This window comes from Mustela nigripes, unplaced genomic scaffold (assembly GCF_022355385.1).
Source record: "Mustela nigripes isolate SB6536 unplaced genomic scaffold, MUSNIG.SB6536 HiC_scaffold_75, whole genome shotgun sequence".
NCBI classification, from domain to species: domain Eukaryota; kingdom Metazoa; phylum Chordata; class Mammalia; order Carnivora; family Mustelidae; genus Mustela; species Mustela nigripes.
Window position 1 is genome coordinate 5177979 of NW_026739490.1, and position 27521 is coordinate 5205499.

Genomic DNA, 27521 nt, shown 5'->3' on the forward strand with positions numbered 1-27521 from the left:
ATGGCGCGTTTGTCCAAGGTCAGGGGAGGGGAGGTTTGGCATTTCGGAGCTGCCATCATTGGCAAAGGGCACAACCGAATAGTCCAGGACCTGTCATGGGGGATGTGAGTTTCCTGTTTCCATAGCACGTGGACACAGGACGCCAAAACCAGAAGGGGTCAGGCTGACCGCTGACACGTAACTCGTATAAACCAGGTGGTGGTTTTGCCAGGTTGCAGGGCTGGACTGGGGGAACACAGAGGAGGTCAGTCACCCTTCCCTCCCTGCACCTCCTGGCATCTGGGGTGCCCCCGGGCCTCTGCACCTGTGGGACCAGTGTCCATTCCAGTAGCAGCTAGCACTTCGCCTTTTCTCCAGGCTTTCCCTACTGCACCCTGACCTGTTATCTGGCGGGGCCAGGTGTGAGTGGAACCAAATGCACAGAGACCCCTGTTATCTCCAACCTTGGCTTCTGTGGGCCCACGTAGGGGGCAGTGTACTCAACTACGTGTACTCAACTACGTCATCATTACCTTTATGACCTAGGCTTGTGTAAAGCCATTGGAGAGTCCAGGGGCTAAACCAGAGTAAAGTTTGAATTCCCTAGATCCCCTCTGCCAGGCTGACAACCAGAGGCTGTACCAGCTAAGCTGGCCAGGGGTTGTTCTTGGAGGACAAAAGGAAGCACTATTTCCAGGACTAATCTGAATCCCAAATCTTCAGAAAAGGGCTATATAACCCCCCCTTTTGTCCTGATCATTACTGGAGAAATGGCTGAGGGATGATTCTTGTCTGGGGACAACTATGCTCAGTGACCACACGGTCTCACTGAAGTGTGTGGGCCAGAAGGAGAGGAGGGAGGTAGTCAGAGGCTTGTGAGTAATTTTTGAGGCAGCCATTCCAATGCCCAATAATATGGAATGCCTGCAGATGGCAAGGCGCTTGGCATGGCCGTCAGATACCTTGACTATGGGCCCCTTGTTGTGTGGCTTTTGCAACAAAGGGTACATCACTGTCAGGCTGTAGACAGTGTGAAAAGCCAAAACTTCACATGGCTCAGTTACGAGGGCCACAGAAATGTGGCCAGTCTCCTGGTCAGATTAAGGTAGGAACACGATGACCTGAAAATGGACCTCTATTCAGAGATAGTCAGTTATCTAGGAGCAGACAGGAGCAGTGCCCCCTGCGATATGGCTTCTTTACAGTGAGACAAGCAGTCTAATTTCTAGGAGGCATCACAAGTTTTATAGTGGCCTCTACAACGGAAACAGACAGTTCTCTATTTTGTGCCCTGTCCACAATTGTGGCTGTGTTGCCATGTCTGGTGCAATGATGGGTCTAGGCAATGGTGGGAGGTGTATGGCCAGCGCAGGCTGGGTTGGTAGCCTGAGTCCTGCAGGTCATACTAGAGAAGGGTCCTTACCATGGGCATCTCCATGAATGACCTGGGGTGTGTGATTGGCAGATAGATCTGTTTTCAATTCACAGTTCCTGTGAGAAATGTCTTTGATCTGCTGGTCTCCCCCACGGGACTGCTAGGTCATTGATGACAAGACATAATGCAGTAAAAGTGGGTCACGTTTCATCAGGGGAAGTATCGGTGAGAGCTATCAGCACTGCCTTGAGTTCTGCACATTGAGCAGAATGAACATGGCTCTTTTGATTCTGCTGTGCTGGTGCTGGGGTGGAGTGTGGACATCATCAGGGGTGAGCGTAGCCAAACCAACAGTGAACCAGGCAGGCACTTGGGGGACCCTCTGTGAATCGAGGGCCCCACTGAGCTAGCAAGTGATGCTTCAGGTGATGAAGTGAGGAAGGGAGTTCTCCCCAAAGGGATTGCCACCACCCTTCCACGTACAATTCGGGTTATGATAGGGACAGGCCAGCTGTACTCTTGAATAAAGCATTTCCATTTGACCGTTAAGGCCTTTTGTGCTCTTCTCTCGATAGCCGCCAAATCCAAGCTGACCTGTGCCAGAATGGGGGACGTCAGGAGTAAAGTGACAGGACCAGTACAGGATCAGCAACAAGGTAGTAGCAGGGTTTTTTCCGTTGTTGTTCTTTTTTTTTTTGTTCTTTAAAGCGATGTACTTCACGACTGTGTCCGGCTGGTGGCGCTGTTGTACCTGGAAATGGCCTTTACGTAATTGCAGCCATAGAGGCTATTTTCCTGTTCACCTTTCTCCTCTTGGAATCCTGTAGTTTGTTCCATTTCGAGTGTTCAGGAATCACTTGTGGACAAGCAGCAGCCTCTGAATGGGCAAATGCGCTGACACTAGGAGCACTCACAGCACAAGCCTGTACAAGCACCAATACCAATTATATTTTCAGCAGTGGCATCCCCAACGCAGATCATTGGCCCGAAGATCCCAGCTACAGGGTAGCTTTAATTTCCCTTCCCTACTGCAAATGTTGCTCAGAGCCCAGCTGTTGAAGTTGGGTGATTTTATTTTTTTTTAACCTTATGGAAAAACAGACTAAGGAGTTTAGTGTGTGCTAATCAGGAGCTGTAGCAACAGTGCCAGGAAATAGGAGATCATGCTATCCACCTCCCTTCTTCTTCTTTTTTTTTTTTTTTAAAGATTTTATTTATTTATTTATTTGACAGAGAGAAATCACAAGTAGATGGAGAGGCAGACAGAGAGAGACAGAGGGAAGCAGGCTCCCCGCTGAGCAGAGAGCCCGATGCGGGACTCAATCCCAGCACCCTGAGATCACGACCTGAGCCGAAGGCAGTGGCTTAACCCACTGAGCCACCCAGGCGCCCCACCTCCCTTCTTTTTAAAAAGATTTTATTTATTTGTCAGAGAGAGAGTACACAAGCAGGGAGAGCAGCAGGTAAAGGGAGAAGTGAACTCCCCACCCAGCAAGGACCTGGATGCTGGACTGGATCCCAGAGCTCTGGGATCAGGACCTGAGTCAAAGGCAGACACTTAACTGATTGAACCACCCAGGCATTGGGAAATCATGCTATTCCAAGGCAGAGGGATGGGGAGGTTTGGGGGCTTTTGAGGAGATGCGGGGGCGTGGAGGAAGGATGGAGGAGCACAGAGGGTGCTGGGGGGTGGGGGAGGCTAGCTCATGGGACAGCAGTGGGGACAGCTGGTAGGCTTTTATTTTATCTTGGCTTCTGGCTATAGAGTTGACATACCACTGGCCATGTACCTCTAGTGTCAGCCCAGAGCCCCCCCTGAGCCCGGGGTCATTTTGCCCCAGTCCCACACTGCATTCCTTGGTCCCTTCAGCCATCCCAGCTGCATCTATCCACAGTACATGGTAAGGGGGTGACAGGCTTGGTAAGGTGACAGGTCCTACAGAGCTACAAATGTCTAAGCCCATCCCTCCATGAAGTTCCTAGCATACTCCACTTTTTCATCAAAGCAGCTGACGGGGGAGAGGGATCGGGGTGCATAGAGGGACAGAGCAGGTCCTTGCCAGCAAGCAAAGTTTTTTGGTCACTTGGGTTTGAATGGCTCACCCAAATACATGTGTAATGCTTTTTTTTTTTTTTTTTAAAGATTTTATTTATTTATTTGACAGACAGAGATCACAAGTAGGCAGAGAGGCAGGCAGAGAGAGAGAGAGAGAGAGAGCAGAGAGCCCGATGCGGGGCTCGATCCCAGGACCCTGAGATCATGACCCGAGCCGAAGGCAACAGCCCAAACCACTGAGCCACCCAGGCGCCCCCATGTGTAATGCTTTTGGTTCACGTTAGGTTCTGTGTCAAACATACCGACCGATACCATTTATTTCAACTTTTAAGTCCTTTGACTCAGCAGCCAGAGCCATACTGTCACCCCACCATCATGACTTCCCTTCCACCTCCTGCGTAGATGAGAGTAAGCTGGAACCAAAGCACTGTTCCGGGGGCTTGTTTCAATCCTATCTCTCCCTGCTTCATCTCATTAACAGGTAGGCCATTGGGAGGCCCTCACTGGAGCCCCCCTCACCTTGCCATCCACCACTGCGAGGAGAGAATTCACTAACATATGCCAGGGAGTCTCTTTGTAACCCTTGGCCTGGTCCACAGGGTCCTTCCTCTTCCAGAAAGGCCATGTCTCCTTTAGCAACACATCCTCACTGCCAAAACCATCATAGTCTGGCATCTGAATTTCTCCTGTGGATCAGTGATTAATTGGCCTCTTACAGTTTCCTGGATGCTGGCCAAGATGAGACTAAGGACTTTATTACTCAGGGCACAGCAAGCAGCATAAGCAGAGTTTACATCGCTTCCCTTTCCCCCCAAGTCCTACAGGGGCAATGTGGAGGGCCTCAGTGGATGCTGTGTATGCAGTAGGTTTGTGCTGCATCTGAGAACACTGAGCCTGGGGAACCCAGGTCTTTTATAGCAAAAAATAATCAGGCCTGCTCTTTGTCCTAGAGGAAGGTATTACCACATTCCTCAAAGCTGCTCTGTCAGCACAAGCCTGAGAAATGGCACAAAGAACAGTTAGGGACCTCACAATCTTGGATACCCATAAAGAATGTGCAGGGACACTCCAAGCTCTCCCCATAGCTCCTACCCTGTGTCCATTTCCAGGCCATGCCTGTTTCTTTTTAATTTTTAAAAATGATTTCTTTATTTGAGAAAGAGAGCAGGGGGTGGGAAGGGCATAGGGAGAGAGACAGAGAGAACCTCAAGCAGACTCCCCTTCAAGCATGGAGCCCAGCTTGGGGCTCTATCCCACCAGTCTGAGATCATGACCCAAGCTGAAATCAAAAGTCGGAGGCCTACCTGACTGAGCCACCCAGGTGCCCCTGTTTTCAGGAATGGTTAGAGCAGTCAAAACATGGGCCCAGATCTACATTTTATTATGGACCTCCTTTTGCAACTGGACTGCTTCACTATGAACATATGTGTGCAGGGACAATGAAAGATATAGTTACCAGATATGCTCACCAGAGTGGGTCTCATTTTGACAGAAGATTTGGATGGGATTTTCTTGGCTTACATGGAGAACATGATATTGTTAAGATACTGGGAACCAGAGGATCAGAGGACATAGCCAAAATAGGGATTGTAGAGCATAACAATCAGTGCCAATCAATCTGTGAAGTGATATCATGGAAGTCCGCTATTAGAAGGGCTGGCCAGTGTATTGAATTTGACAATGACTACAACACTCTGTATCCACAATTCATGGGATCAGTCTAGTGGGTATTCAAACAACTCTACAACAAAGGGTTTGTGGATAGAGGTATGGATAGAAAGGCCTTGTGGATAGAGGTATGTCCTTCTCTACCACATGTAACATTCCACTTTCCAACTTTGAGTCTCACCAGAAATACAAAGATGTTCAAGATCCTTCAATATTTGTAATGTTCCTTTTGGAGGAAGATGAAACTGTACCTTTGGTTGCTTAGATAACCACTCCCTAGACATCTTAGTAACCTTGTCCTGTGTGTTAATCCAGATACGCAGTATATGAAGATTAAAGATGTTTTTCAGAGGAAAATTACTGATTTTCACAGAAGCCAGATTATGAGCCCTCCATAAGATGGAGAGTGACTATGAGATCCTTGAAAGACTTCCTGGCACCTATCTCAAAGAGCAAGAGATATAGGCCCCTGTTTGACTATTTTGTCCAGGTAAGGAGAATGGTGCTTTTACTGGGCTTGCTGATGGCCATGTGCAGGAGGCGAAGGGCCCTGAAGTGGCCCACCAGGCTCTTTACTTTAGTGCTGATGATTAATGGTTCTGTGTGGACTTCAGCATCATGTGGAGAGACTTCCCCTTTTCGCCCTATGGATGCTTGAGGTTGTTCGACATCAGAAGTGACTGATTTCACAGGACAGCCTGTGAGGGATGCTGACAGAAACATAAAAACATCATCAGGACCCTGAAAAAAGGAGGCCGACTTCTTGTTGCCAGTACCTTCACTCACAGCTACCCTTCTTGCTGGAGGTTGGTCACTCCCCTCATTTATAAAGCAGAGCCTAGCTGGTGGAGAAGTTGGTTAGACTGGTTGCTGAGGAATTAGTGACCTGTGTTTCTGGGTCCCAGAGTTTGTATGAGAAAAGTGTTTAGGAAACTTGCTGAAGAATGCATGTGACTGGGCAATTTCCAGAAACAGGTAGTGGGGCACCCCAATCCCATCGTGGGTCAATGATGACTTTGAGGAGGCAGTACACATTGGGTCAATGCAGAACTTGAAGAACTGTTGGGAAAAAAAGATCTCTGATCTGCACAGAGAGAGCATTGACCATCTGACCATCCCTGCCTGCTGTGAAAATTGTTGCACCGCATCTCTAAAGAGTTTGACTGCTGGTTCAAGAGTGGCAGCATGCCCTATGCTCAACTTCATTATCATTTGAAAGCAAGAGGGAGTTTGAGGATGCTGAGACGCTGACCAGACCAGAGGATTGGTTTACACTCTGGTGGTGCTGGCCATTGTTCTCTTAGGACAGTGTCTTTTAGGAATGCGATTGTGAACAGGCTCATCCTGGAGAGTGCTGGCCAAAAAATGAGCAAACAAAATAAGAATTATCTGGATCCACTTTCAGTCATCCATAAATATGGTGTCGATGCCTTCAGATTGTATCTTATTAACTCCCCTGCGGTGAGAGCAGGAAGCCTCAGCCTTAAGAAGGAGGGTATGTGTGATATCTTGAAGGATGTGCTGCTTCCTTGGTACAGTGCCTACTGCTTCTTCATCCATAACATCCTGAAGTTGCAGAATAAGGAAGAAATGGAATTCTCCTACAACCAAAACATGGCTTAAGAAAGTGCCAACATCACAGACCAGAGGGTCCTGCCTTTCACACAGGTACTTATTGGGTTTTTTGACACCGAAATGACAGATTACAGGCTCTATACTGTTGTGCTTTGCCTGATCAAGTTCATGGATGTCCTGACCAACTGGTATGTCAGGAGGAACTGGAGAAGACAAAAGGGTGCAAACAGGGTAGAGGACTATGTTATGGCCCTGGAGACTTTGTTCAGTGTCCTGTCTTCCCTGTGTAGACTTTCAGCCCCTTATACACCTTTTCCTACTGAACTGATGTCCTGGAATTCAAAGATGCTGACTTACCCTATTTCTGTCCAGGACAGACATACAACAGCGTCCACTACCTCATGCTGCCCTATGTTTGAGAGGAGTTGATTGACAAGAAAACAGAGGGTGCATTGTCTTGGATGTAGTCTGATTGAATGTGGGTGAGTGATTTGAAACTCCAAAACCATTCTGATAAAGTATCCTTTGAAAGAAATTGCGGTTATCCCCTCAGGATCCGGAAGCTCTTACTGAGACCAAGTCTTTGGAGAAGTCTATCGCTGAGGAATTGAATGTTTGAAAAGCTATACTATCTTTAGACAAAATACATATGTGACATTCCCCCAAGGGCAGATCCTGATCCCATGGTCCTGGGGGAAGCCTCTGATGGGAAACTTGAAGGCTGTGATATGTCCATCAAGCAGCCGAGGGATGAGTTGCTGGAGGGCTTCCAGGAGAGGGACCATTGTTGCAGAAGGCAGGAACTGCACGAAGAGGACATTTGTCTCATGTACACCTTTGATCAGACAACAGGAGGGATGACCCTCGGATGCTCAGGCTTTGGTTCTCTTACATGGATGAAGGAGTAGCTCACAACCAGAAACTTCACAGAAAGTGCAGTCTAGTTGTAACTGATGAAATAATAGTTTATTATGAAGCAGAGTCTGCAGGGAAGTATCTGAATGTTACTGAAAGCCACATGGAGTTCATACTTGCCACCATAAAGGCTCCCTTGAAACCGTATCCAGTCCCAACATCAGATAAAGTCCTTATTCAAGAAAAAAAAAATTAGGGGCACTTGGGTGGCTCAGTTTGTTGGGCATCCAACTCTTAATTTTGGCTTAGGTCATGATCTCAGGGTTCTGGGATCAAGCCCTACATGAGGCTCCACGCTAAGCATGGAGTCTACTTGTCTCTCTCCCTCTGTTCCTCCCCCTGCTTGTTCTCTCTCTCTCTCTCAAGTAAATAAACAAAATGTTTAAACAAACAAACACAGTTAAAGGGGTCTGACCTGATCATTACACTCACCAGAAGATCATCCCTGCCTGGCCCTGCACATTCGTAACATCCATCATAACATTGGTACAAATGGCAGCAAGCAAGATGGGAGGGTTGCTTCTGGAAAAATCCAAAAAGCAATAGTAGGTTACATCTTTTAAAGCTGAAGTGTTGTCACTAATATTTTGGTGGAAAACATACAGAGCTGGCTGTCCTCCATGATGAAAGAGAAATATGAAACCAACCCGACTTACCAAGTCTCACCGGAAAAAGCCTTAGGATGGCAGCAGGTTCTGCCTGCGCCGTGGTGGAGAGCCAGGCACTGATCTCTGCCAGTGCTCAAACTGCAGCTCCTGAACAGGCATGGGAGAGTGTTTCATAGGAACAGTGGGTACTCTCCTACTGGAAACCCCACTTGGGTAGACTTGACTTGCGGCCCCCAAGGTCTTCTGTACGAAGCTGCCAAGGCATTCGGCCTTCTGAGCAGGAAGCTAAAACTGTTTCTGAATGAGACTCACAGATGAAATGATGAAGAAATCCCCAGGAAGACTTTGAACCTGAAGATGTATGTTTCTATATTCCTGACAACAGCAGACTTCTGACTTTCATTATTAATGCGTTTCAGGCAACCTCCCCTGGCACATACCTGTCCCTTACATGCATACACTGAACACAGCCCCTTCAGGGGCATGTATCATGAGCTGCTTTTGGTCTAAAACTGAAATGGGATTGACCCATCATGTGACTTGGAACCTCCCAGTAACAGTCACACTTAACCCCAAATACCTACCCAGTCATGTTGTGGGGAGGCTCACCAGAAAAAGCCTTAGGATGAGCTTCTATGCTCAGTTAAGGCTTTTACCTGAGAACTTCAGGGTTTATGTCTATACTTGAAGTCTTCAAGTGTAGATGGCGGAAGTGATTTAAGTGGCATAGTGTGTGCGTATACATTCTGTGGTTTTTTAAAACTTATTTCAGAACTTTTGAAGAAATGGGCAGTGTTAAATATTTCTTTTTTAAGATTTTTGTTTATAATTATTTTTTATTTATTTATTTATTTTTCTTTTTTCTTTTTTTTTTTTTTTTTTAATTTATTTGACAGAGAGACATCACAAGTAGGCAGAGAAGCAGGCAGAGAGAGAGAGAGGAGGAAGCAGGCTCCCTGCTGAGCAGAGAGCCCCATGCGGGACTCGATCCCAGGACCCTGAGATCATGACCCGAGCCGAAGGCAGTGGCTTAACCCACTGAGCCACCCAGGCACCCTATAATTATTTTTTAAAAGATTTTATTTGAGAGAGAGTGAGTGAGAGAGAGAGAGAGAGCATGAGCAGGGAGAGGGAAAGGGAGAAGCAGACTCCCCACCAAACAGGGAGCCAAATGCCAGGCTTGATCCCAGGACCCAGGGATCATGACCTGAGCTGAAGGGAGACGCTTAACTGACTGAGCCACCCAGGCACCCCAATTTCTTTCTTTCTTTAAATTTTATTTGTAAGTCATCTCTATACCCAATGTGGGGCTCCAACTCACAACCCTGACATCAAGAGTCACTTGCTCTAATGACTGAGCCAGCCATAGGCGCCCTGAGATATTTCAGCTACCTGGATTTTCTTAATGGAATATTTTAAGTCTCAGTAAATCAGAACAATAAACTTTCTCTCAGATAAAAAAAGAAATCAGAGAATATCTTTATCATCTTTAGAGGAGGCCTTCCAAAACAAAAGCCAGAGCTTTGAAGACAAAGATTGAAATGTTTCTTTATCACAGAGGATATAGGGATGCTGTGGGACATTTCAGTGTCATTAACGGGATGGCGGCCTCTGCTCTTCTGCCAGGTCTTTCTTGCTGGCCAGAATATAGACATGATGGCTGGAGCTGGAATAACAGTCTTAGCTCTTGAATGAACTTGGGAATGGAGGCCTTGCAAGGAAGGGTAACAACATAAGGCATTTGAGCCTCTGACACCACAGGGGGCCAACCTTGCTCTGAACCATTAGCACTGAATTTTTATATCAGCCAGAAGTAACCCCCTCCCTTATTTGGGCCATGATTATGTTGTGCATTGTTCCCTGCACCTGAATCTAATCCTAACTGAGACACCTGGCCAGCCGCAAGTGCAGGGTCATGAGGAATGTAAGCCACTGGTTCTCAACTCTGGTCCACTTTTAGAATAATCCAGGGAGCTTTTGAAGAACATCAGTATCTGGGCCCCATCCCAGATTGTTACATTAAAGCTTTGAGAGTTCGGTCCAAACACAGTTGTTCTTCTTTTCTTTCTTTCTTTTTCTTTTTTAAAAGATTTTTATTTATTTGTTTGACAGAGAAAGACACAGCGACAGAGGGAACAGAAGCAGGGGGAGTGGGAGAGGGAGAAGCTGGCTTCCCACCGAGCAGGGAGCCCAATGCAGGGCTCGATCCCAGGACCCCAGGACCATGACCCGAGCCAAAGGCAGACGCCCAACAGCTGAGCCACCCAGGTGCCCCTTCTTTTCTTTTTTTAAAGATTTTATTTATTTATTTGAGAGAGAGAGAGAGAGAGACAGCAGAGTGAAAGAGAGAGAGAGAGCGCGCATGAGTTGGGGGGAGCAGCAGAGAGAGAGGCAGAAGCAGGCTTCCCACTGAGCAGGGGGCCTGACAAAATAGTATTTCTGGATGAACCCAAGAGTTAGCTTTCTCCATGAAATCACACACATGATAAATTCACATCACCATCCCAATAGAGTCCTTGGTATTGTTCATAAACTCCTTTCCACTCTCTCAGTCCTGAGACTTGCACCAACCTTACTCACCACTCCTCACAGTACATCAACTCCTCAAACATGCCTGCTCTCCTAATCGTGCCCCAGAGAACCAGGTTCATTCTCACCTCCACCAGGCAGGACCTGCCTTGTTCACCCTAAATGTCCTAAAGTAACAAAAAATATAGATTTTTAAGAAGAGTAAATCTCTCACTTTTTCTTTATCAGAGTGATATTTGGAGGAGTAAAATGGTGGTGAATGGCAATAGCAGCATGGAATTTGGGACTAGGGAGTCTATGGGAACAAGGTACTGATACGCTCTAGTTTTTTGTTTGTTTGTTTGTTTGTTTGCTTGTTTGTTTTTAAGTAGATTCCATGCCCAGCCTAGAGTACAACTTGGGGCTTGACCTCATGACCCCGAGATTAAGACATGTGCAGAGATCAAGAGTTGGTCACTCAAGCGACTGAGCCACCTAGGTGCCCCTGATTCTCTCTAGTTTTGATTTGTTTCATGGGATAAATGAATGGAGATTGAGGAATAGTAGTAGTATACCTTAATAAATTATATTAACTATAATATTTATGGCAGCCTTATATCTACACAGCACTTTTCATTTGTTCAAGACTCTTAACCATTATCTAATCTTTAAATCTATAAATCTTGGATGAGGTATATAAATTACAGAGAACCTAACTAGTGTGTGGCTTTCAGTGTGTGTCATCTGGAGGTGCTTGTTAAAAATGTATTTCCTGGGGTCCCCAATCTTGAGACTCAGATTCTGCAAGTCTGGGGTAGAATTCCTAAGTCTGCTTTTTTTAAAAAGATTTAAAAAAAAAGACTTTTATTTATTTATTGGACAGATAGAGATCACAAGTAGGCAGACACGCAGAGAGAGAGAGCGCGGGAGAAGCAGGCTCCCCACTGAGCAGAGAGCCTGATGTGGGGCTTCATCCCAGGACCCTGGGATCATGACCTGAGCCGAAGGCAGAGGCTTTAACCCACTGAGTCACTCAGGCACCCCCTAAGTCTGCTTTCTACACAAATGCCCCTGGTCCACTTGGACAGGAGATCCAAAAATCACATTTCTAAAGAATACTGGTTTAGGCAAATCCTCCCTTGCCATTTTGGTTTTAGGCAGGTCACCTGTAAATGGCAAGTGAGTGGAATTTTTAAAATCAGTCGGGGAGCCCCGGCTGGCTCAGAAGAGCATCTGTCTCTTGATCTTAGGGTTGTGAGTTCCAGCTCCCTGTTGGTTGTAGAGGTTGTTTAAAAATAAAATCGTAAGGGGCCCCTGGGTGGCTCTGTGGGTTAAAGCCTCTGCCTTTGGCTCAGGTCATAATCCCAGGGTTCTGGGATCAAGCCCCACATCAGGCTCTCTGCTCAGCGGGGAGCCTGCTTCCTCCTCTCTCTCTCTGCCTACTTGTGATCTCTGACTAATAAATTAAAAAAAAAATCTTTAAAAAATAATTTTAAAAAATTTAAAAAATTAAATCTTAAAAAAAAAAAAAAAGTTTAAAATTCCCCTTTGGCCACACTTACATGCTTGACGTAATTTCTGTCTCCAGTTAATGGTCCTGCCCAGGGTAGTTGAGGCCTGGGACACACTATCAGAGCACGAACAGGGCCACACAGGAAAAAAACCAAGAAACTTGATTAATACGGAGTCACTGGGCCGGCTAGGAGACTGCAGGAGAAACCAGACAGGACACCTTCCCCCATGGGCTATATTGTGTTCATGTACTCTTTTAGTGCCTCATACACGAATGTTCAGCGAGTACTGGCTAAGAGAGAAACAAAGACATAGACACAAAAACATGAAGAAAAGCCAGATTCCTTGTTGTTTCTCAACCCGTTGAACTCAGGTACTCGCATGAAATCGCATATTGTCCTTCGGTGTTAGTTTCAGCATAAATATGGAGCCTGAAAACCAAGCAACAGACAGAGCACTTGTGTCTCCCGTCAGGCTCCAGGGCAAGGGGTAAGGAGAAGACGAGGAAGGCGCCAGAGACGCAGGAGAGGACAGGTGGCGCTGGTGGAAGGAAAAGAGAATCGCCCGCGGCCCCTCACCGCCGTATTGCGCGGACCGGAAGTGCCGGGGTGCCGGGCCACGCCGCTTCCGGCGTCACTTCCCCTGGACTTCCTGCTGAAAACATGGCAGCTCGCATAGGTGTCCGCTGTTTGACCCGAGTGAGGCCCGGGGTCAGGTCGGGCCGAGGCCGGGCGGGCGGGGGAGCGGCGGGATTGTACCGGGTTCACAGCGGTACTCGGGGGCTGGGACTCCCATACCCGACCTCACAGGCGTGTGCGTCTGTGTCGCAGGCTCTGGTCGCCGCCCCGAACCCCGGGGCATGGAGGAGCCTGTGTACCTCGGCCGTGGCGCAGGCCGCCTCGCGGAGCCAGGTAAGGGCAGGTCCGATTCCTGCCTGCCCACTCCCCTCACCCCTCATTCCCTCTCCCCGGGAGTCTGTGCCCCCGCCGCAGCTCTAGCCCTGACGGCACTGCTTCCAGGCTGAGGACATGAGAGTGGAGGGAGCCTTTCCCGTGACTATGCTGCCAGGAGACGGCGTGGGGCCCGAACTGATGCACGCTGTCAAGGAGGTGTTCAAGGTGAGGGCCCTGGGGGAATCAGCCAGCACGGACTATGGCGTGGGTTGGAAAGGACTGCTTACTCGATCCTGACCCAGAGATTTTTGGTACGTGTCCCCAAAGGCTGCCTCTGTCCCAGTGGAGTTCCAGGAGCATCACCTGAGCGAGGTGCAGAATATGGCATCTGAGGAGAAGCTGGAGCAGGTGTTGAGTTCCATGAAGGAAAACAAGGTGGCCATCATTGGTATGTGTGCTCCCTTGCTACGCCCCCACGTGTCCCTTAAAGTCATGTGAGCAAATATTCTTTAAGCTTCTTTCTGCACATGCTAACACATGAAGTCCCCCAAGCTCCCATCACCATTTTGCGGCTGTTTGTTTCTTCTGTCTGTTAACTCAGGAGTTGAGAGTCATCATTTGAGCTGCCTTTGCAGGAAGGCATCAAGGTTTGAAGTCTGTCAGGGGCTCCATCATGGGTTATCAAATCTTGTTCACTGTGTTTCTAGAATGCCTCTTCTAGCTGCCTCTTTTCTTCTGTCTTCCCCTCTGCTTCTTTGCTTTAATCTCATTTGTTTGTTGTTTGTTTTGGGGGCTTCCGGTCCCACCCCCTACAATCCTCCATCTGCATCTCTTCTTTTGGAAAGACTAACATGACTTTGTCAGGCCCAGCCTTAGCTTAGGAAAGTAAGTTTTTCATAAGCTGACTTTCACTTCTTCTGCCTTTATTTCCATAACACTTGTTCTGTGCTTTGGTCACACTGGACCCTTAATTTCCAAATACGTGTACTGTCTTGAATATCTTGACTTAGTCATTACTTCTGCCCAGAATGTTCTTTCTCGGATGCTACCTGTTAGATTAGTTCTCACTTACTGTATTACAGTTTCCTAGGGCTACTGTACAAATTAACCTCAAAGCTAGGGGCCTAAAATAAGAGATTTGTTCTGACAGTTCTGGAGGCCAGAATCCCAAAATTAAGTTGTTGGAAGGGCTTCCTCTGAAGGCTTCAGGGAGAATGCTTCTTTGCCTCTTCCAGCTCCTGGTGGCTCCTGGTGTTTCTTTCTTGACTTCGAGATACATCACTACGATCTCTGCCTCAGTCATCCTATGGCTTTTCCCTCTCTGTATCTGTGTATCTGTTTCTCTTTGTTTTCCTGTAGGAAGACTTAATGGATTTAGAGTACTCTAATTCAAGTTGATTTCATCTCAAGATACTTAATTAGTCTACAAACCCTATTTTCCCAATAAGGTCACATTTTATATTCCCAAATAAGGTCACAAATAAGATTCAGGAATTAGGGTAAATGGTAATGGACATACCATTTTGGAGTCACTATTCAACCTACTGTACTCACTTAACTAAAGGCTTGGCTGAAATGCCAAGTGTTCTATGACATTTCTAGATGTTACCAGAGGGAATTTCTACTCGGGGTTCCTGTACATAACGTTAATACCTCGTCCATGGTATTTATCATGTGTTTTGCATTTGTCTTCCCCGATGTATTGTTTGCCCCTTGAAGACAGGAATTGGGTATTGTGTTTTTTGGTTGAAATCCTTAGTGCCTGATGCATGGCCAGTATTCAGTAAGTATCAGTTGAAAAAATGTCAAGTAGGTAGACAGGCATACATCAAGAAAGGTCATAGGTTCCTTAGCATTGTTTCTTAGCCTATTAAACCCAGGCTGTTTGATCACATGAAAATGTTCTTTGTCCTCCTTTTAGGTCACCTTGAAGTTTCATCGTAAATTAAATAGAGTAACTAAAAATAAAACACTGTTTTGTTTTGTTTTTAAATTAACATATAATGTATTGTTTCAGGGGTACAGGTCTGTGATTCGAGTCTTACACAATTCACAGCGCTCACCATAGCACATGCCCTCCCCCATGTCCATCCCCCAGCCACCCCATCACTCCCCCTCCCCTCCACTCCAGCAACTCTGTTTGTTTCCTGAGATTAAGAATCTCTTATGGTTTGTCTCCCTCTCTGGTTTTGTCTTATAAAACACTGGTTTTAACGGCATTTTTCTTTGCCTCCAGAGGCACTTAAAAGTCACAGATTTGGGAGTGGGAGAGGAGTCTGGGTTGCATCTTGTCACTGAGAGGATCAGACACTGATCTGGCTTCCCTTGGGCTTGGTTTGTGCCCAACCCTGACCCCTTTGTTTATGCAGGAAAGATCCATACCCCGATGGAATATAAGGGCGAGCTAGCCTCCTACGATATGCGGCTAAGGTAGGTGGTGGGGGCCATGCGTCAGAGGAGTCCTAGAGCACCAGACATGGTGCTAATGGCTCTGCCCCACCCCCAGGCGTAAGTTGGACTTGTTTGCCAATGTAGTCCATGTGAAATCACTTCCTGGGTACAAGACTCGACACAACAATCTGGATCTGGTGATCATTCGGGAGCAGACAGAAGGAGAATACAGCTCCCTGGAACATGAGGTGAGGCCCTAGAAATTGGGGAGGTCAGGGGTGAAGGTGGGAGAGTGGCATAGCTCCTTCCCTTCTTTTCAGGGTCACCTGGCTGCTTCTCTCTTCTTACACAGAGTGCAAGAGGTGTGATTGAGTGCTTGAAGATTGTCACTCGAACCAAATCTCAGCGGATTGCAAAGTTTGCCTTTGACTATGCCACCAAGAAGGGGCGGGGCAAGGTCACGGCTGTGCACAAGGCCAACATCATGTGAGGGACATGCCTTTACATGGGATAGGCTCCCAGGAAGGTAGCCCGTTGCACTCTTGACTGACTTTGTTCCCTTTGTCCTCACGGACAGGAAACTTGGGGATGGATTGTTCCTGCAGTGCTGTGAGGAAGTTGCTGAATTGTACCCCAAAATCAAGTTTGAGACAATGATCATAGACAACTGCTGCATGCAGGTAATGTCCTCCCCATGTCTCTGCTCTCATGGTGCCGGGGAGGGGCCGGGAGCAGAACTTAATTCTCTTGTCCATGCTACACATTTTGCCCCCTAGCTGGTGCAGAATCCTTACCAGTTTGATGTGCTAGTGATGCCCAATCTCTATGGGAACATTATCGACAATCTGGCTGCTGGCTTGGTTGGGGGAGCTGGTGTGGTCCCTGGTGAGAGCTACAGTGCAGAGTACGCAGTCTTTGAGACGGTGAGTGAGATCCCCACTTCTCCCAACTTTCTCTGCATGCCTGTCTTCTGACTTGAGGTCCCTTGATAGCTGCCTCCCAACGTGCTCCCTTCCTGCTGTGCTCTGTCCCCTCCACTGTGCCTCTTCTCAGTGTCCCTGGCCCGTTCTCTCTTCCCTTATGCCTCTCCCTGACCTTAGACTCTGCGTAATGTCTGCCCCCAGTGACTCTAGTCTGCCCTCTGTCCACAGGGAGCCCGGCACCCGTTTGCCCAGGCAGTGGGCAGGAACATCGCCAACCCCACAGCCATGCTGCTCTCCGCTTCCAACATGCTGCGGCATTTGAAGTGGGTATCTCAAGAAGGTCATGGAGGTCTGGGGCAGGAGGCAGGGTGTTAAGGGGGGAGCACAGTAGAGGAGATTTGGAATGCCGTGGGGAGAATCTCAGTTCCTTCCTGTCCACATTGACAGTCTCGAGTATCACTCCAACATGATTGCGGATGCGGTGAAGAAGGTGATCAAAGTTGGCAAGGTGAGTTAGAGAGGCTGTGGGTTTCAGGGCCTTGGCACTCCTCTTTGGGGAACCTGAATTGGGGCCGCCTTTCCCTCCAGGTCCCCAGAACATCTTTTGCTCTCTGATCTTCCCCTGTTGCTCTCAGGGCTGTTCTTCACCTCCCTTCTCCTGGCTGTTTCATCCTCTGGCTCTCCTTTGCCTCTTGATTACCGTCTGCTATTCCCTCTTTCCTGCTCCATCCATTGGATCTTTTATGGCCATTGAAGGCGGCACTTGCAGCTCTTTATGTGGGGAGACAGCCCAGGGGATGGAGGAGCAGAGGGACATAGCAGGCAGAATGAGGCCCAGGTGGCACCTTCACACCTGGAAGCCTGTCCTTGTCTGCATCCTTGGCCGCCTTTCCCTGCACCTGGTCTGATTTTCTCCAAGGCATCCTTGTCCTGTCTCTGATTCGCATTCTCCATCTCACTTCATGCTCAGCCTCCCTCCCATCCTGCCCCGGCTGCAGCACAGCTCCGAGAGGGGCTCTGGCCCTCTGCACATCTGGCCACCTCCTTGCGACTGCCGCACTGCATCTTCTTCCTGGCCTTGCCATCCTTTCTTGGATTCCATTTCCATCACATTGCCCTATCCCCCCTTCATGGGCTCTCTTCTCTTCTTCCCCACGGCTGTTGCCGGTGGTGGCTGTAGGTGCGGACTCGAGACATGGGCGGCTACAGCACCACAACCGACTTCATCAAGTCTGTCATCGGCCACCTGCACCCCCATGGGGGCTAGACCCCTTTATTCCCTCCAACCTCACAAGGACCATACTACCTACACCTCCCTTCAGTACAGTGGACCAGAGAAGAGTTCTTAAACCTTTAGACTATAATCATCTGGGCGGAGCCTAGGTTGTCCTGGGGCTGGCTTCCTTAGGGAACGGTGTTATTCGGTGGGGGTGGGGGGCGGGGGAGAGGTTAGGGATGGGGCCTAGGCCACAGGGATGATGCCAATTCTCCCCTACAGGTTCGAACTTCTGACATGGGTGGCTATGCCACCTGCCAGGACTTCACTGAGGCGGTCATTGGTGCTCTGCCTCAACCATAGGTCCCACCCATAACCATGTAAGGTGTTGAATAAAAACACATTATTGACTCTTGTGAAGTTGTTTTTTATTGGGATATAATGGTGGGTTGGGAAAGGGTATGGGGGCTGTGCCTCCCACCAGGAAATGTCCGACCTAGTCTTCCTGGGCTAGCTTCCGGAGCTTTTTCTTTTTCTTGGAGCTGCTGCTCTTGCTGCCAGCAGCTTCCTCAGGCCCACTGCTGAGTGGCTCCTCCTTGGACGAGAATTTCCTCTTTTTCTTGGGGATGATCCTGGTTCCTGCCTCTTCAGCATCACTAACTGGTTCCTCTTTGGGGGCAGATTTCTTCCTCTTGGGAAGACTTACACTGCCAGCTGTCTCTTCAAGATCACTACTAACCAGCTCCTCCTTGGAAAAAGATTTCTTTTTCTTGGGTTTGGAAACAGGGACAGGTGGGTCTTCCATTCCATTCTCCTGTGGAATCTCCTGGGGCTTTTGCTTTTTCTTCTTTTTGGGTCTTTCATTTGTCTCCTAAAGAATGAAATGGGTATGAAACCATCATTCATCATATGAACGCACACATGCCTATTAAAACTGCTGCAACTAAGTAGTTGGGGCATAAAGATGCGGAAATGATGTGAAAATCTGTTTCTGGGATGGTTTAACAGACATTGGAAATCCACCCCAAAGGGGACTCCCACTTAGAAAGGGAGAATGGTCACCTAAGCCCGTGAAATAGCTTCTAGAGAAACCCACAACAGAACCATCATGCTATGTTGCAAAGGGGACCCTGAAAAACTTGACAAACTGGGCACTCCATGAAAAATCCCAAGGGTGGAGGGACCACGACATTGGACTGTGGAGACCCCTGCCCCAAGCCCCACTAGGAAATGGCACCGCCTCCGGACACACGGCTGAGAACGCGCAGAGCAGGGATTTACACTACCCCCGGTTGAGGACTCCTGGGAGGCAGCCGAGGACAGAACACTTGCCCAGGGACCCGGTGTGCTACAACCAGCTCTCTGGGCTCCTGAGCCAGTTCTCTCAGCACCTATCTCCTTCCTATAGAATCAAGAGGTAGTTGAGATGTTTCAGGTCCTTCTTTCAGTCCAAAAGCCTGGACCCAAGACCATGGCTTGAGGTAGTACATCCTTTGTTCTGCTGTTAAGAACCCTACATCCAGGGTGTTCGCCTTGGGCTGAGGGCCAGGCTGCCTACTGACCTCACACTCCTCTGGGGTACTGCTGTTGTTTTCCGAAGATGCGAGCGCCAGGGCGGCTAGCCGTTTTTTCTCCTTCTTCAGCCGTTTCTTCTCCTGCTTCTCCAGCTTCCTAGCCATCTCAGCAGCCGCTTCCTCTGCCTAGCCCAAAGAAAGGTGCTGAAGAGGCCCCGAAGACTGCAGGCTTTCCAGGCCTCCCTTCTGGCCTCCCTGGATCAGGCTCATTAAATCAGTTTTTTGCCTCCACTCTATGAGGTCAGGCTGAGCCAGCTCATCACTTCCAACAGCCAGCTCTTGTCCTCCCCCGACCCCCCCGCAGCAAAGTTCAAACTGACCTGAACCATTGCTTCCTTCATGACATCCAGATTCTTTCGTGGAATCTCTCCTGTCTCATAGAATGACAGCCGCTCCTCAACTTGCTCTCGAAGCTTCTCCCCAAATACACTTGTGGGCACCTCTAGATGTGTGTGTGTGTATGTGTGGATAAACAAAGCTTGTCAGCCCCTAAAGGGCCAGCTGCTCCCCGCCCGGTTTCCCCTCTACCCTCAGCTTCACTCAGACCCAAGGTATCAACACTCACTAGGTGAACTGCTGTTGACGAAAAATACTGCCATCATTGTAGAAGCTGCTAGGTAGTCAGCCTTCCCTCCCTCCCAGCCCCTTCTCCTCCAAGCCCCCCCCACCCATACCAGAGAAGCAATCAATTCGTGAGGCAATACTGCATTTGTTTGCCAGGTATCGGGAGATGCGGCCTTTGTTCTTGGCAGCTGCTCGGCCAATGAAGGTGGAGTGGAAAATGAGTCCATATTTTGGGGTGTTACCCCTTGTCTTCAGGGCTCTGGGAGAAGAATATTTAGTGGGGAGTTTTAAGATCAGAAATTCCAACCCTGCTAGCCAAGGTAGCTCCTCCCCTCCCCTGTACCCTCGGTGTCCAGAGCGAGCCTTAGGCCAGTGACCCCACCTTACGCCAACCCACAGCTCCCAGAAGCAGAGGGAAGGCATCCAATGTCGCTGACCTGGAAATCTGGTCCCTTTGCTGGGCCCTGGGAATCACTCAGACACCAGGACTGGCCATCACCCCCATAGCAGAGGTCTGTACAGGTCAGGGAGCCCTGGTCAGCCATCACTGTGATCCCCAAACAAGCAGTGGGCACCAGAAGTGGCACCTGAGTGCGGGCAGGTGCCCTCACTGGTACCTGAACAGGGCCTTTTCAGCCCCAAGGATCTGCACTGTGGACGCTGGATACTTGGCCAGGTTGGTGAGGCTGCCAGCATGAGCAATGAGACGTGCACCTACCTGGAAAAGGATTCAAGGAATTAGAGAAGCTGGAACTGCCTATCTACCAACTGCCTAATTCTGCTTCACCCCATCAAATACAGCTGGGGAACATAACAGAGGGTCAGGAAACACAGCAGTATGGACCTATGTGGTAACACTCCGTGGCCCTGTTTTCTGCTCCCTGTGACGCACCGCTTCCCCAATCAGGGCCGAGAGGCTGGGGGCCACTTGGCTCATCTTGGACCGCAGGTAAGTATGCAGGCTCTGGCGGTACTCTGACAAAGACACCACACGGCTGGAGAAGCTCTCGATGTTTATCAAATCGATGGCCGATATGTCCATGCCTAAGGGACACCCAGTGTGAACGTGGGACCAGATATTCATAGCCCCAAACTTATCTTGGCCACCAGGGCTGTACTGACCCATGGAGGATCGCGAAGCATCCAGAATAGCCTTAGCCTTGGCCCCGTCCATCGTCAGCTCTTCCAGCTTCTCTAGCTTCTCTTCATTCAGCTCCCTCCGGTTGCCAATGAACTGAGCAAGGCGGCAGTATGTAGCGTTGTCGTTGATGATCTTCACCAGCTCAGGAAAGTGATACCCATACCACTCCCTGCAAAGGGCCACAATCACTCCTAGCCGAGAGGGTAGGTCTCAAAGCCTCAGCCCTCTCCATAGCAATTCTTTACCCAGAGAAAAGGGATCAAGACCAGTACAAAACCTCAATGCCATGTCCCCCCATTCACAATACAGTCCAGGCAAAGAGCCTGGGCTGGGGTGTATATGGGTGGATTTACTCTGCCTCCTCTTTCTGTACAGTCAGTGTAAGAACACAGCCTGTGGTAAGCACCGGGAGGCTCGCCCCACCCCATGTTCTTCTACCCACAGGAGCCAGTCCTGATTTTAGCATTCCAAATTCGCTAAACCACAGGGCAAAGACCCCATTTCTCAGGGCTTGCTTGGGCACTTTACCTGACACGCATGGAGAAAGTATTGATGTCCTTATCCAGCTGGTCCAGGAGGCTGATGGACTGGATAATCATATTATCCACCCGGTTCACATTAAACTTAACTTTGGCACGAGAATAGCTGTGTCCCAGCCCCAACTGGGCTTTACAAGCAGACAGATCTGTTAGACCCTTCACCAGGTTGTGGAAATGCAGACGAACCCCTGGAGGAAGGCAAGACAGTGAGCTAGAGATGGCTCTAAGCCACCTTTGGCACCCATGGGTGCCAGCCAAGCAGAGAGGCTTCCCAAAAGCAACCTTAAGCACACTGATTAAGTTTGCAGATCCCCCTCCTCCAAGATGTCAAGAATGCTAACAGGTGGTCCCACCTCGCAGGATCTCCGCTATCACGCCTCCAGTCTGGCAGTTGTACCCCAACTCCTCTTGTATAGCAGCACCAATCTTGGGGTCTCCAACCCCCAGGAGCACTTTCTTCTTTTTGGATGGCAGGTGAGTCTCCAAGAGCAGGCGGAGGTCCTCATGAACAACACCTCAAGGCAAAGAACAGAGCTCCCACTAACATGCTGAACAATGCTTACATCATGTAAGGAATCCTTGCCCCTTAAGCGCTGATTAAGTGATAAACGATCCTACGTTGGTCCCACAGAGCATGCGGAGATGGCATGCCTATATTCTTCCTTGCTTCAGGCTTTGCTCAGAGACATGGAGACATCAGTGACTGCACTCAGGGGATTGACAGACTCAAGTCATCACTGCAAAGCCTGCATCAACCACAGGATGTACAGGGCTAACAGCACGTGTGTTTAATATAGAACGGAAACCTTAAACATCCCCAGGGGCACTATGGAGACAAGTATTTAGTATTTGATTTGCCTTCTGGGACCAAACCTTTTTCTTGGCTCTTCTGTACCAGAATTGCCTTTTCCAATTACTTCATCAATGACCAAAGAACCACCTTCAGCATTAAACTACGCCTCCCTACCAGATTTCACTTAATCAATTATCACTCACAAAGCCTAGGCCTGGATTATGCACCTCAAATATTAATACCATACTCTCCAGACCTTGGGCTCTGTTTTTTGTTTGTTTTTAAAGATTTTATTTATTTATTTGACAGAAAGAGACACGAGACAGGGAACACAAGCAGGAGGAGTGGGAGAGGGAGAAGCAGGCTTCCCCCCAGCAGGGATCCGGATGTGGGGCTCAATTCCAGAACCCCCGGGAAGGCAGATGCTTTAACAACTGAGCCACCCAGGTGCCCACCTTGGGCTGTTTTAAGCCACATCCTGTACCCGCCAAATACTGCCCAACATGCATCAGATTTAGAACAAATGAGCCAAAGAGATGAAAATGCTATCACAAACTCCCATGAGGATAAAAGCAGCAGCAACTGAACCTCCGCTCATCTCCCTAAAACACTTGGTTGTGGCCGACTCACCTTCGGATACAGCGTTGGCATTTTCCAAGGCAACCTGGGACGAGGCAAAGGGACAAAAGGCCACGAGACGAACGATGTTATGGAACTTGCCCAGGTTGAGCACGCACTCCTCTACCTTGGGGGAGAAGAGAGCATAAGCGGTTTTCTTCCCTCGCTCTTGCCTCTAGGGCGCAGTAAAGCAGCGGTTTCCAGCCCCGGTCACAGGTACCAAGCAACCGCACGCTTCGTAAATGAGCCGATTATAGGCAGGCCCTAAATCCCGGTCCGCTTCACCGTACGGGGTAGAGTCCGGGGGGCTTACTTCTAAATACTCCTAACGTGACCCTAGTCGCGAAAGCGGGTATGGACCCCCGGCTCTGGGGCTTTCTGGCCCAGTGCAACCCTTGATGTGCGGCCGGCCACGTGGGAGGGCGCGGTGCATGCTGGGGCACCGGGGCCCGAGGGGCTGCGACGAGGCCGGTGAGCCCGCCGCTTTACCCACCTGCGGCAGCAGCAAGCTGATCTCCTCCACCTCCTTCAGCGCCAGCAGCGCGTAGCCGACCGCGTGCTCGAACAGCACGTGCAGCAGCACCTGCAAGAGAGCCGCGGCGCGAGCATCAGCGCGGTCCCACGTTCGCCCGTCGTTTCCCAAGGCAGGCTCCGGCCCCGGCCCCGACTCCGGGCCGGGCTCCCGCCCGCACCCAGGCCCAAAGCTCGGCCTTCATCACAACCGCATGCACAACCACTCCTCACCATGGCGCCCGCTCCCGACCCGGCTCGCAATGCGGCGAGCGGGCTCTGGCGCGCGGAAAGGGGCTCCGGAGGCCACGCCCCCGAGCCGCCGGCCAATCACAGGCTGGGGACGATACCTTTGCGGGCCTTCGGAGGGGTCCGCCGCGGTGGTATCGTCCGGAGCGCGGGAGGGGGAGCGCGGGCGCGCGGGTGGCCTTCCGGCTTCTGCTGCGGCGCCGGCCGGCGTGGTTGCCGGGGACGCGCGGGCCGGTAGCTGGCCCTGCAGGCCGCATGGGGGGCCTGGGGAGTGCTTTCCCAGATATTACAAACCCTCGGGTGTTCAATCGTAGAAATTCTGGATGGCGGAGCTCGGCAGTCGCCGGGCGACAGGCCCCGCACGGGTCGCGGCCACCATTCCTTTGCAGAAGCTTGCGGAGCCCGCTTTCCGCGGCGGGGGTGACCTGGGGCCGGGGACTAATCCCTGCGCCCCCCAACTCCCGGGACGCCTGCATCCCCGATTCCCACTCGGGACCCACCCTGCTCCCGCCGACCGAAGCGGGGCCTGGGGCGCGTTGGCGCAGACCGGGAGAAGCCGCTTCTTGTGTCCGGCTTCGAGCTTTTCGGTTGTATTTTATTTTTTATATTTTTATCACAGGCGACAAAGTAGTAAAGAATAATGATCTCACCGCTTCCCAAGTCGGTTTCTGGTTCCTCTATAAGAAGAACCAGCTCCTTTTGAAGGACCACGTGTTGCTCGCCCTGTAGAACCCTCAGTTAGCTCCAAATGAACTGGAGCTCCTTTCATGTCCTCGAGGGCGGGTTCTGTGCATTTTGGCGATTATTTTGAAATTACCTTTGCTTTAATAATTAATACTAGAATGATAAACCCCAAACTTGTTTATCCTAAAGTGGTGTACGTACTGGTAAAGAGCACAAGCCAGAGGGAAAGTAACAGGGAGAAGCAGACTCCCTGCTGAACGGGAAGCCCAAGGCAGGTCACTATCCCAGGACCTTAGGGTCGTCAACGAGCTGAAGGCAACCACTTAAATGACTGAGCCATCCAGGAGCCCCTTATAAAATCATTAAGGGGATTTTTATTCTGTATAGTCTTATAACTGAAGTGCATTTATACATTTAACATATTTTCTTCTTAAACAATTCCGTTACTTGGTAAACAAAATCCAAGTAGCAAGCTCAGTCTTAAAACTTAGTACAGTGAATCTTAAAGTCTCATAATCTCAATATCGCTTAAAACGTGATGGAATTCTGTTACATATATTTAAATACAGTTACGGGTATGAATCAATTATTCTCTCACACTTAAAAGTAGAATTGCAAAATTAATCTGTTACATAATCAGTATGTTAAATTCTCTTAAATTATAAATACCAAATTAAGCAGATGATCCCAAAATGTAATGGGAAATATTAATTCTATGACTGATTTTTTTTTCATTATTTCTATATTTAATGCTAAATATTCCTGGGGTTTTAGGTGCTTATCTACTAAAGTAGAAGTTTTCAAAGAACAAGTCAGAATCCATTAATGGATTGCAGAATTAATTTAGACATTCTTTGCCAGCATTAAGAAGAATAGGATGAAAGAGAATAGAAATAAGAGTATGTTACATACCATATTGATCTGTAAAACTTTTTGCTTTAGCTAAACACATGTATGTAAAACATGTGTGTACGCATACAAATTTAATAGTATATATATGTTACATAAACATTCAGTTCTGTGGATTCAATACAAGGAGAGTCATGGAGCTGGAAGTTAGCCACAGTCATGCTTGGGAAAGTGTTGAGTCCTCTGGTTACATAGGAGCTGTACTGGGACAGATGCTAACTCAGTAATGATGGAAGGAAACTGCACTTCCACTGGTGAGATACAAACGCATGATTATTAGATGGGTTGTGGGGTAAACACAAAATATTCTTTTGGGTTCCTCACTTCCACCTCTTGTACTAAGCTATCTCCCCAATACTTCATGATCTATCTGCAATGGGCATTTCTACAGCGTGCGATATTAGAAACCATACCTTCCTTCCCTTTGGGCTGGGTTCATAACTACCGAGGTTCTGTTCTTCAGCACCAAAGCAGACTTTTTTTTTTTTTTTAAGATTTTATTTATTTATTTGACAGAGAGAAATCACAAGTAGATGGAGAGGCAGGCAGAGAGAGAGAGAGGGAAGCAGGCTCCCTGCTGAGCAGAGAGCCCGATGCGGGACTCGATCCCAGGACCCTGAGATCATGACCTGAGCTGAAGGCAGCGGCTTAACCCACTGAGCCACCCAGGCGCCCCAAAGCAGACTTTTGCAAAACTTTTGGTTTCCCCTTCTCCAAGCCACCTTCATCTTCATTGCCGGGATGCTCTTCTTAAACCCAATCATGTTCGTTTGCAGGTGCTCATCATGGAATGAAGTCATGGGAAGATTAAGGGCTTGGTATCTCAGAATCACCTGTGGGAGCTAGTGTCCAAAAATAACCCCAAGTGATCCAGTGAACTCCTGGGCTGGGTCTGTGATTCATTCTTGGCAATAGAACGTGGCAGGAGTGATTCTGTGCCCTTTCCAAGCCTCAGCCTTTTGCATTCCTGGGGGCCTTGAGTTACCTTATGAGAAATTCAGCTACTCTGCTGGAAAGACCACATAGAGGAGGAAAGGCCCTGATGTTTCACGGACAGGTTCAGCTTTCCCAGCAGCTCAACTAAGCCCAGCCTTGCAGCTGTCCCAAGAAAGGAGACATGTATAAAGCCATTTTGTGTGTTCCCAGCCCTTGCCAACATCTGATTGCAGCTATGTGAGCAACCAGAAACAGAACCAGCAGAAGAACCACCTAGTTGAGCTCCACCTATGCACAGAATTGTGAGAAATAATACATTGTGGTTTTCAGCCACTAAATTTTGGGATGATTGGTTAAGCTGTAATAAATATGAATCTGACCATAAACCTGGGTTCAGACCCCAGTCCTACTACTTGTGATGTGACCTAAGTGAATCACTTTCCTGAGCTTTCATTTCTTATGCAGAATGAACACTGAGGATTCATTTATCCCTTCAACAAACATTTTACTGGCCATCTCCTAGGAGCCGGGTATGACACAGGGGTGGTACTGGGCAGATAACAAAAGTTAGTGGTCTTTCATCTTCTTCTTTTGTACCTTCGTGATAAATAGCCTGATGACATTTCCTTGTCTCTGTTCTCAGGTGAGCCCCACTTCTCCCATTGCCTCCCATAGAATCTACTGTAACTGAATTTTTTAATACATTCCACTGCCATAATTTAATCCTACCACTTCAGCCACTAACTCACCCATGTAGACAGATCACCTGTAGCACGGTTTAGTTTTACATGATACAACAGGGATGCATACCATTTTTCTACTGCCAGTGGTAGTAGATGGACAGTTCATCATCTGTCCCCCTGATGAAACGTTGCTGGAACCTGGAAAATACGTAAGCTTGCCGATTATTTGTACCTCCTTTGGCTCATTAATTTAAACTTTTCTTCTTACATATACATTGCCCTCAAAATACTGCTGTAGTGATAGTCTGCAGATTTTCCTGTGCAATATTTTCCTTCTAATTCGCTTCCACAGGAATTCTGGTATCTGCTATGCATGCTGTTATGCCCCACATGTTGTTCGGGCTGGTGATAAAGGCTGTTGTCCTTGCTTCTCGTTGCTGCTTTCTAAGCATTAGTTCCTTCTCCTTCTCTTTGAAAAACCTCGGCCACCCATCATTGCTTGGTAGCATCTGATTTTTCCTTGTGAAGGACATGGCTTACCTTTTGGGTAAGGAATCAAGATGCTGTTGATGAAAAAGTTTGGGGTGCCCTAAGCTGGTGAGCTTCCTAACCTCAGATTTACTACCCAGATTGTATCGTTCCAGCTCCGTCTTACAGGTTCCCGTGTGGCCCTAACAACTGGCATCATTATATGTGCCTGAG

At 48.7% G+C, this 27521-nt stretch overlaps 2 protein-coding genes, 5 non-coding genes and 1 pseudogene across 8 annotated transcripts; 2 read left to right on the forward strand and 6 right to left on the reverse strand.

Moving 5' to 3' along the window:
- Positions 1–8572, forward strand: LOC132008171 (isoleucine--tRNA ligase, cytoplasmic-like; annotated as a pseudogene).
- Positions 8573–12790: 4218 nt separating this feature from the next.
- Positions 12791–18035, forward strand: IDH3B (isocitrate dehydrogenase (NAD(+)) 3 non-catalytic subunit beta). 2 transcript variants are annotated; one of them, XM_059386549.1, is made up of 12 exons: positions 12791–12894; positions 13027–13107; positions 13216–13314; positions 13417–13537; positions 15459–15519; positions 15596–15728; positions 15833–15966; positions 16058–16160; positions 16257–16403; positions 16632–16726; positions 16851–16911; positions 17902–18035. In XM_059386549.1, exons 1-12 carry the CDS (start codon positions 12859–12861, stop codon positions 17980–17982), a joined length of 1152 nt encoding a protein of 383 aa, XP_059242532.1. In that variant the 5' UTR covers positions 12791–12858; the 3' UTR covers positions 17983–18035. The 2 variants fall into 2 exon arrangements, with proteins under 2 accessions (XP_059242532.1, XP_059242531.1); XM_059386548.1 differs by lacking the exon at positions 17902–18035 and adding an exon at positions 17584–17846 and having other exon boundaries at positions 12792–12894.
- Positions 18031–23668, reverse strand: LOC132008149 (nucleolar protein 56). The gene is made up of 12 exons (XM_059386547.1): positions 23593–23668; positions 23342–23431; positions 22861–22975; positions 21791–21952; positions 21427–21625; positions 20880–21067; positions 20650–20801; positions 20375–20475; positions 19868–20016; positions 19514–19635; positions 19182–19319; positions 18031–18490 (listed from the first exon to the last, which is right to left on the reverse strand). Exons 1-12 carry the CDS (start codon positions 23593–23595, stop codon positions 18116–18118), a joined length of 1794 nt encoding a protein of 597 aa, XP_059242530.1. The 5' UTR covers positions 23596–23668; the 3' UTR covers positions 18031–18115.
- Positions 19391–19461, reverse strand: LOC132008187 (small nucleolar RNA SNORD57). Its single transcript, XR_009401561.1, has one exon. It is a non-coding gene; the product is annotated as a small nucleolar RNA SNORD57 (small nucleolar RNA).
- LOC132008182 (small nucleolar RNA SNORD56) lies at positions 19730–19800 on the reverse strand. Its single transcript, XR_009401557.1, has one exon. It is a non-coding gene; the product is annotated as a small nucleolar RNA SNORD56 (small nucleolar RNA).
- LOC132008184 (small nucleolar RNA SNORD86) lies at positions 20227–20312 on the reverse strand. The gene has a single exon (XR_009401559.1). It is a non-coding gene; the product is annotated as a small nucleolar RNA SNORD86 (small nucleolar RNA).
- LOC132008183 (small nucleolar RNA SNORA51) lies at positions 21183–21313 on the reverse strand. The gene has a single exon (XR_009401558.1). It is a non-coding gene; the product is annotated as a small nucleolar RNA SNORA51 (small nucleolar RNA).
- Positions 22113–22180, reverse strand: LOC132008185 (small nucleolar RNA SNORD110). The gene has a single exon (XR_009401560.1). It is a non-coding gene; the product is annotated as a small nucleolar RNA SNORD110 (small nucleolar RNA).
- Positions 23669–27521: the final 3853 nt, after the last annotated feature.

Coding starts and splice junctions, on each gene's coding strand:
- LOC132008149 (XM_059386547.1), bottom strand. Junction 20,802..20,879: donor TGCTTCGCGATCCTCCATGG/GTCAGTACAGCC, acceptor GGTGTCCCTTAG/GCATGGACATATCGGCCATC. Junction 18,491..19,181: donor GTACCCCAGAGGAGTGTGAG/GTCAGTAGGCAG, acceptor TTCATTCTTTAG/GAGACAAATGAAAGACCCAA.
- IDH3B (XM_059386548.1), top strand. CDS start 12,859: ATGGCAGCTCGCATAGGTGTCCGCTGTTTGACCCGA. Junction 15,729..15,832: donor ACAGCTCCCTGGAACATGAG/GTGAGGCCCTAG, acceptor CTTCTTACACAG/AGTGCAAGAGGTGTGATTGA. Junction 16,912..17,583: donor AGGTGATCAAAGTTGGCAAG/GTGAGTTAGAGA, acceptor TGGTGGCTGTAG/GTGCGGACTCGAGACATGGG.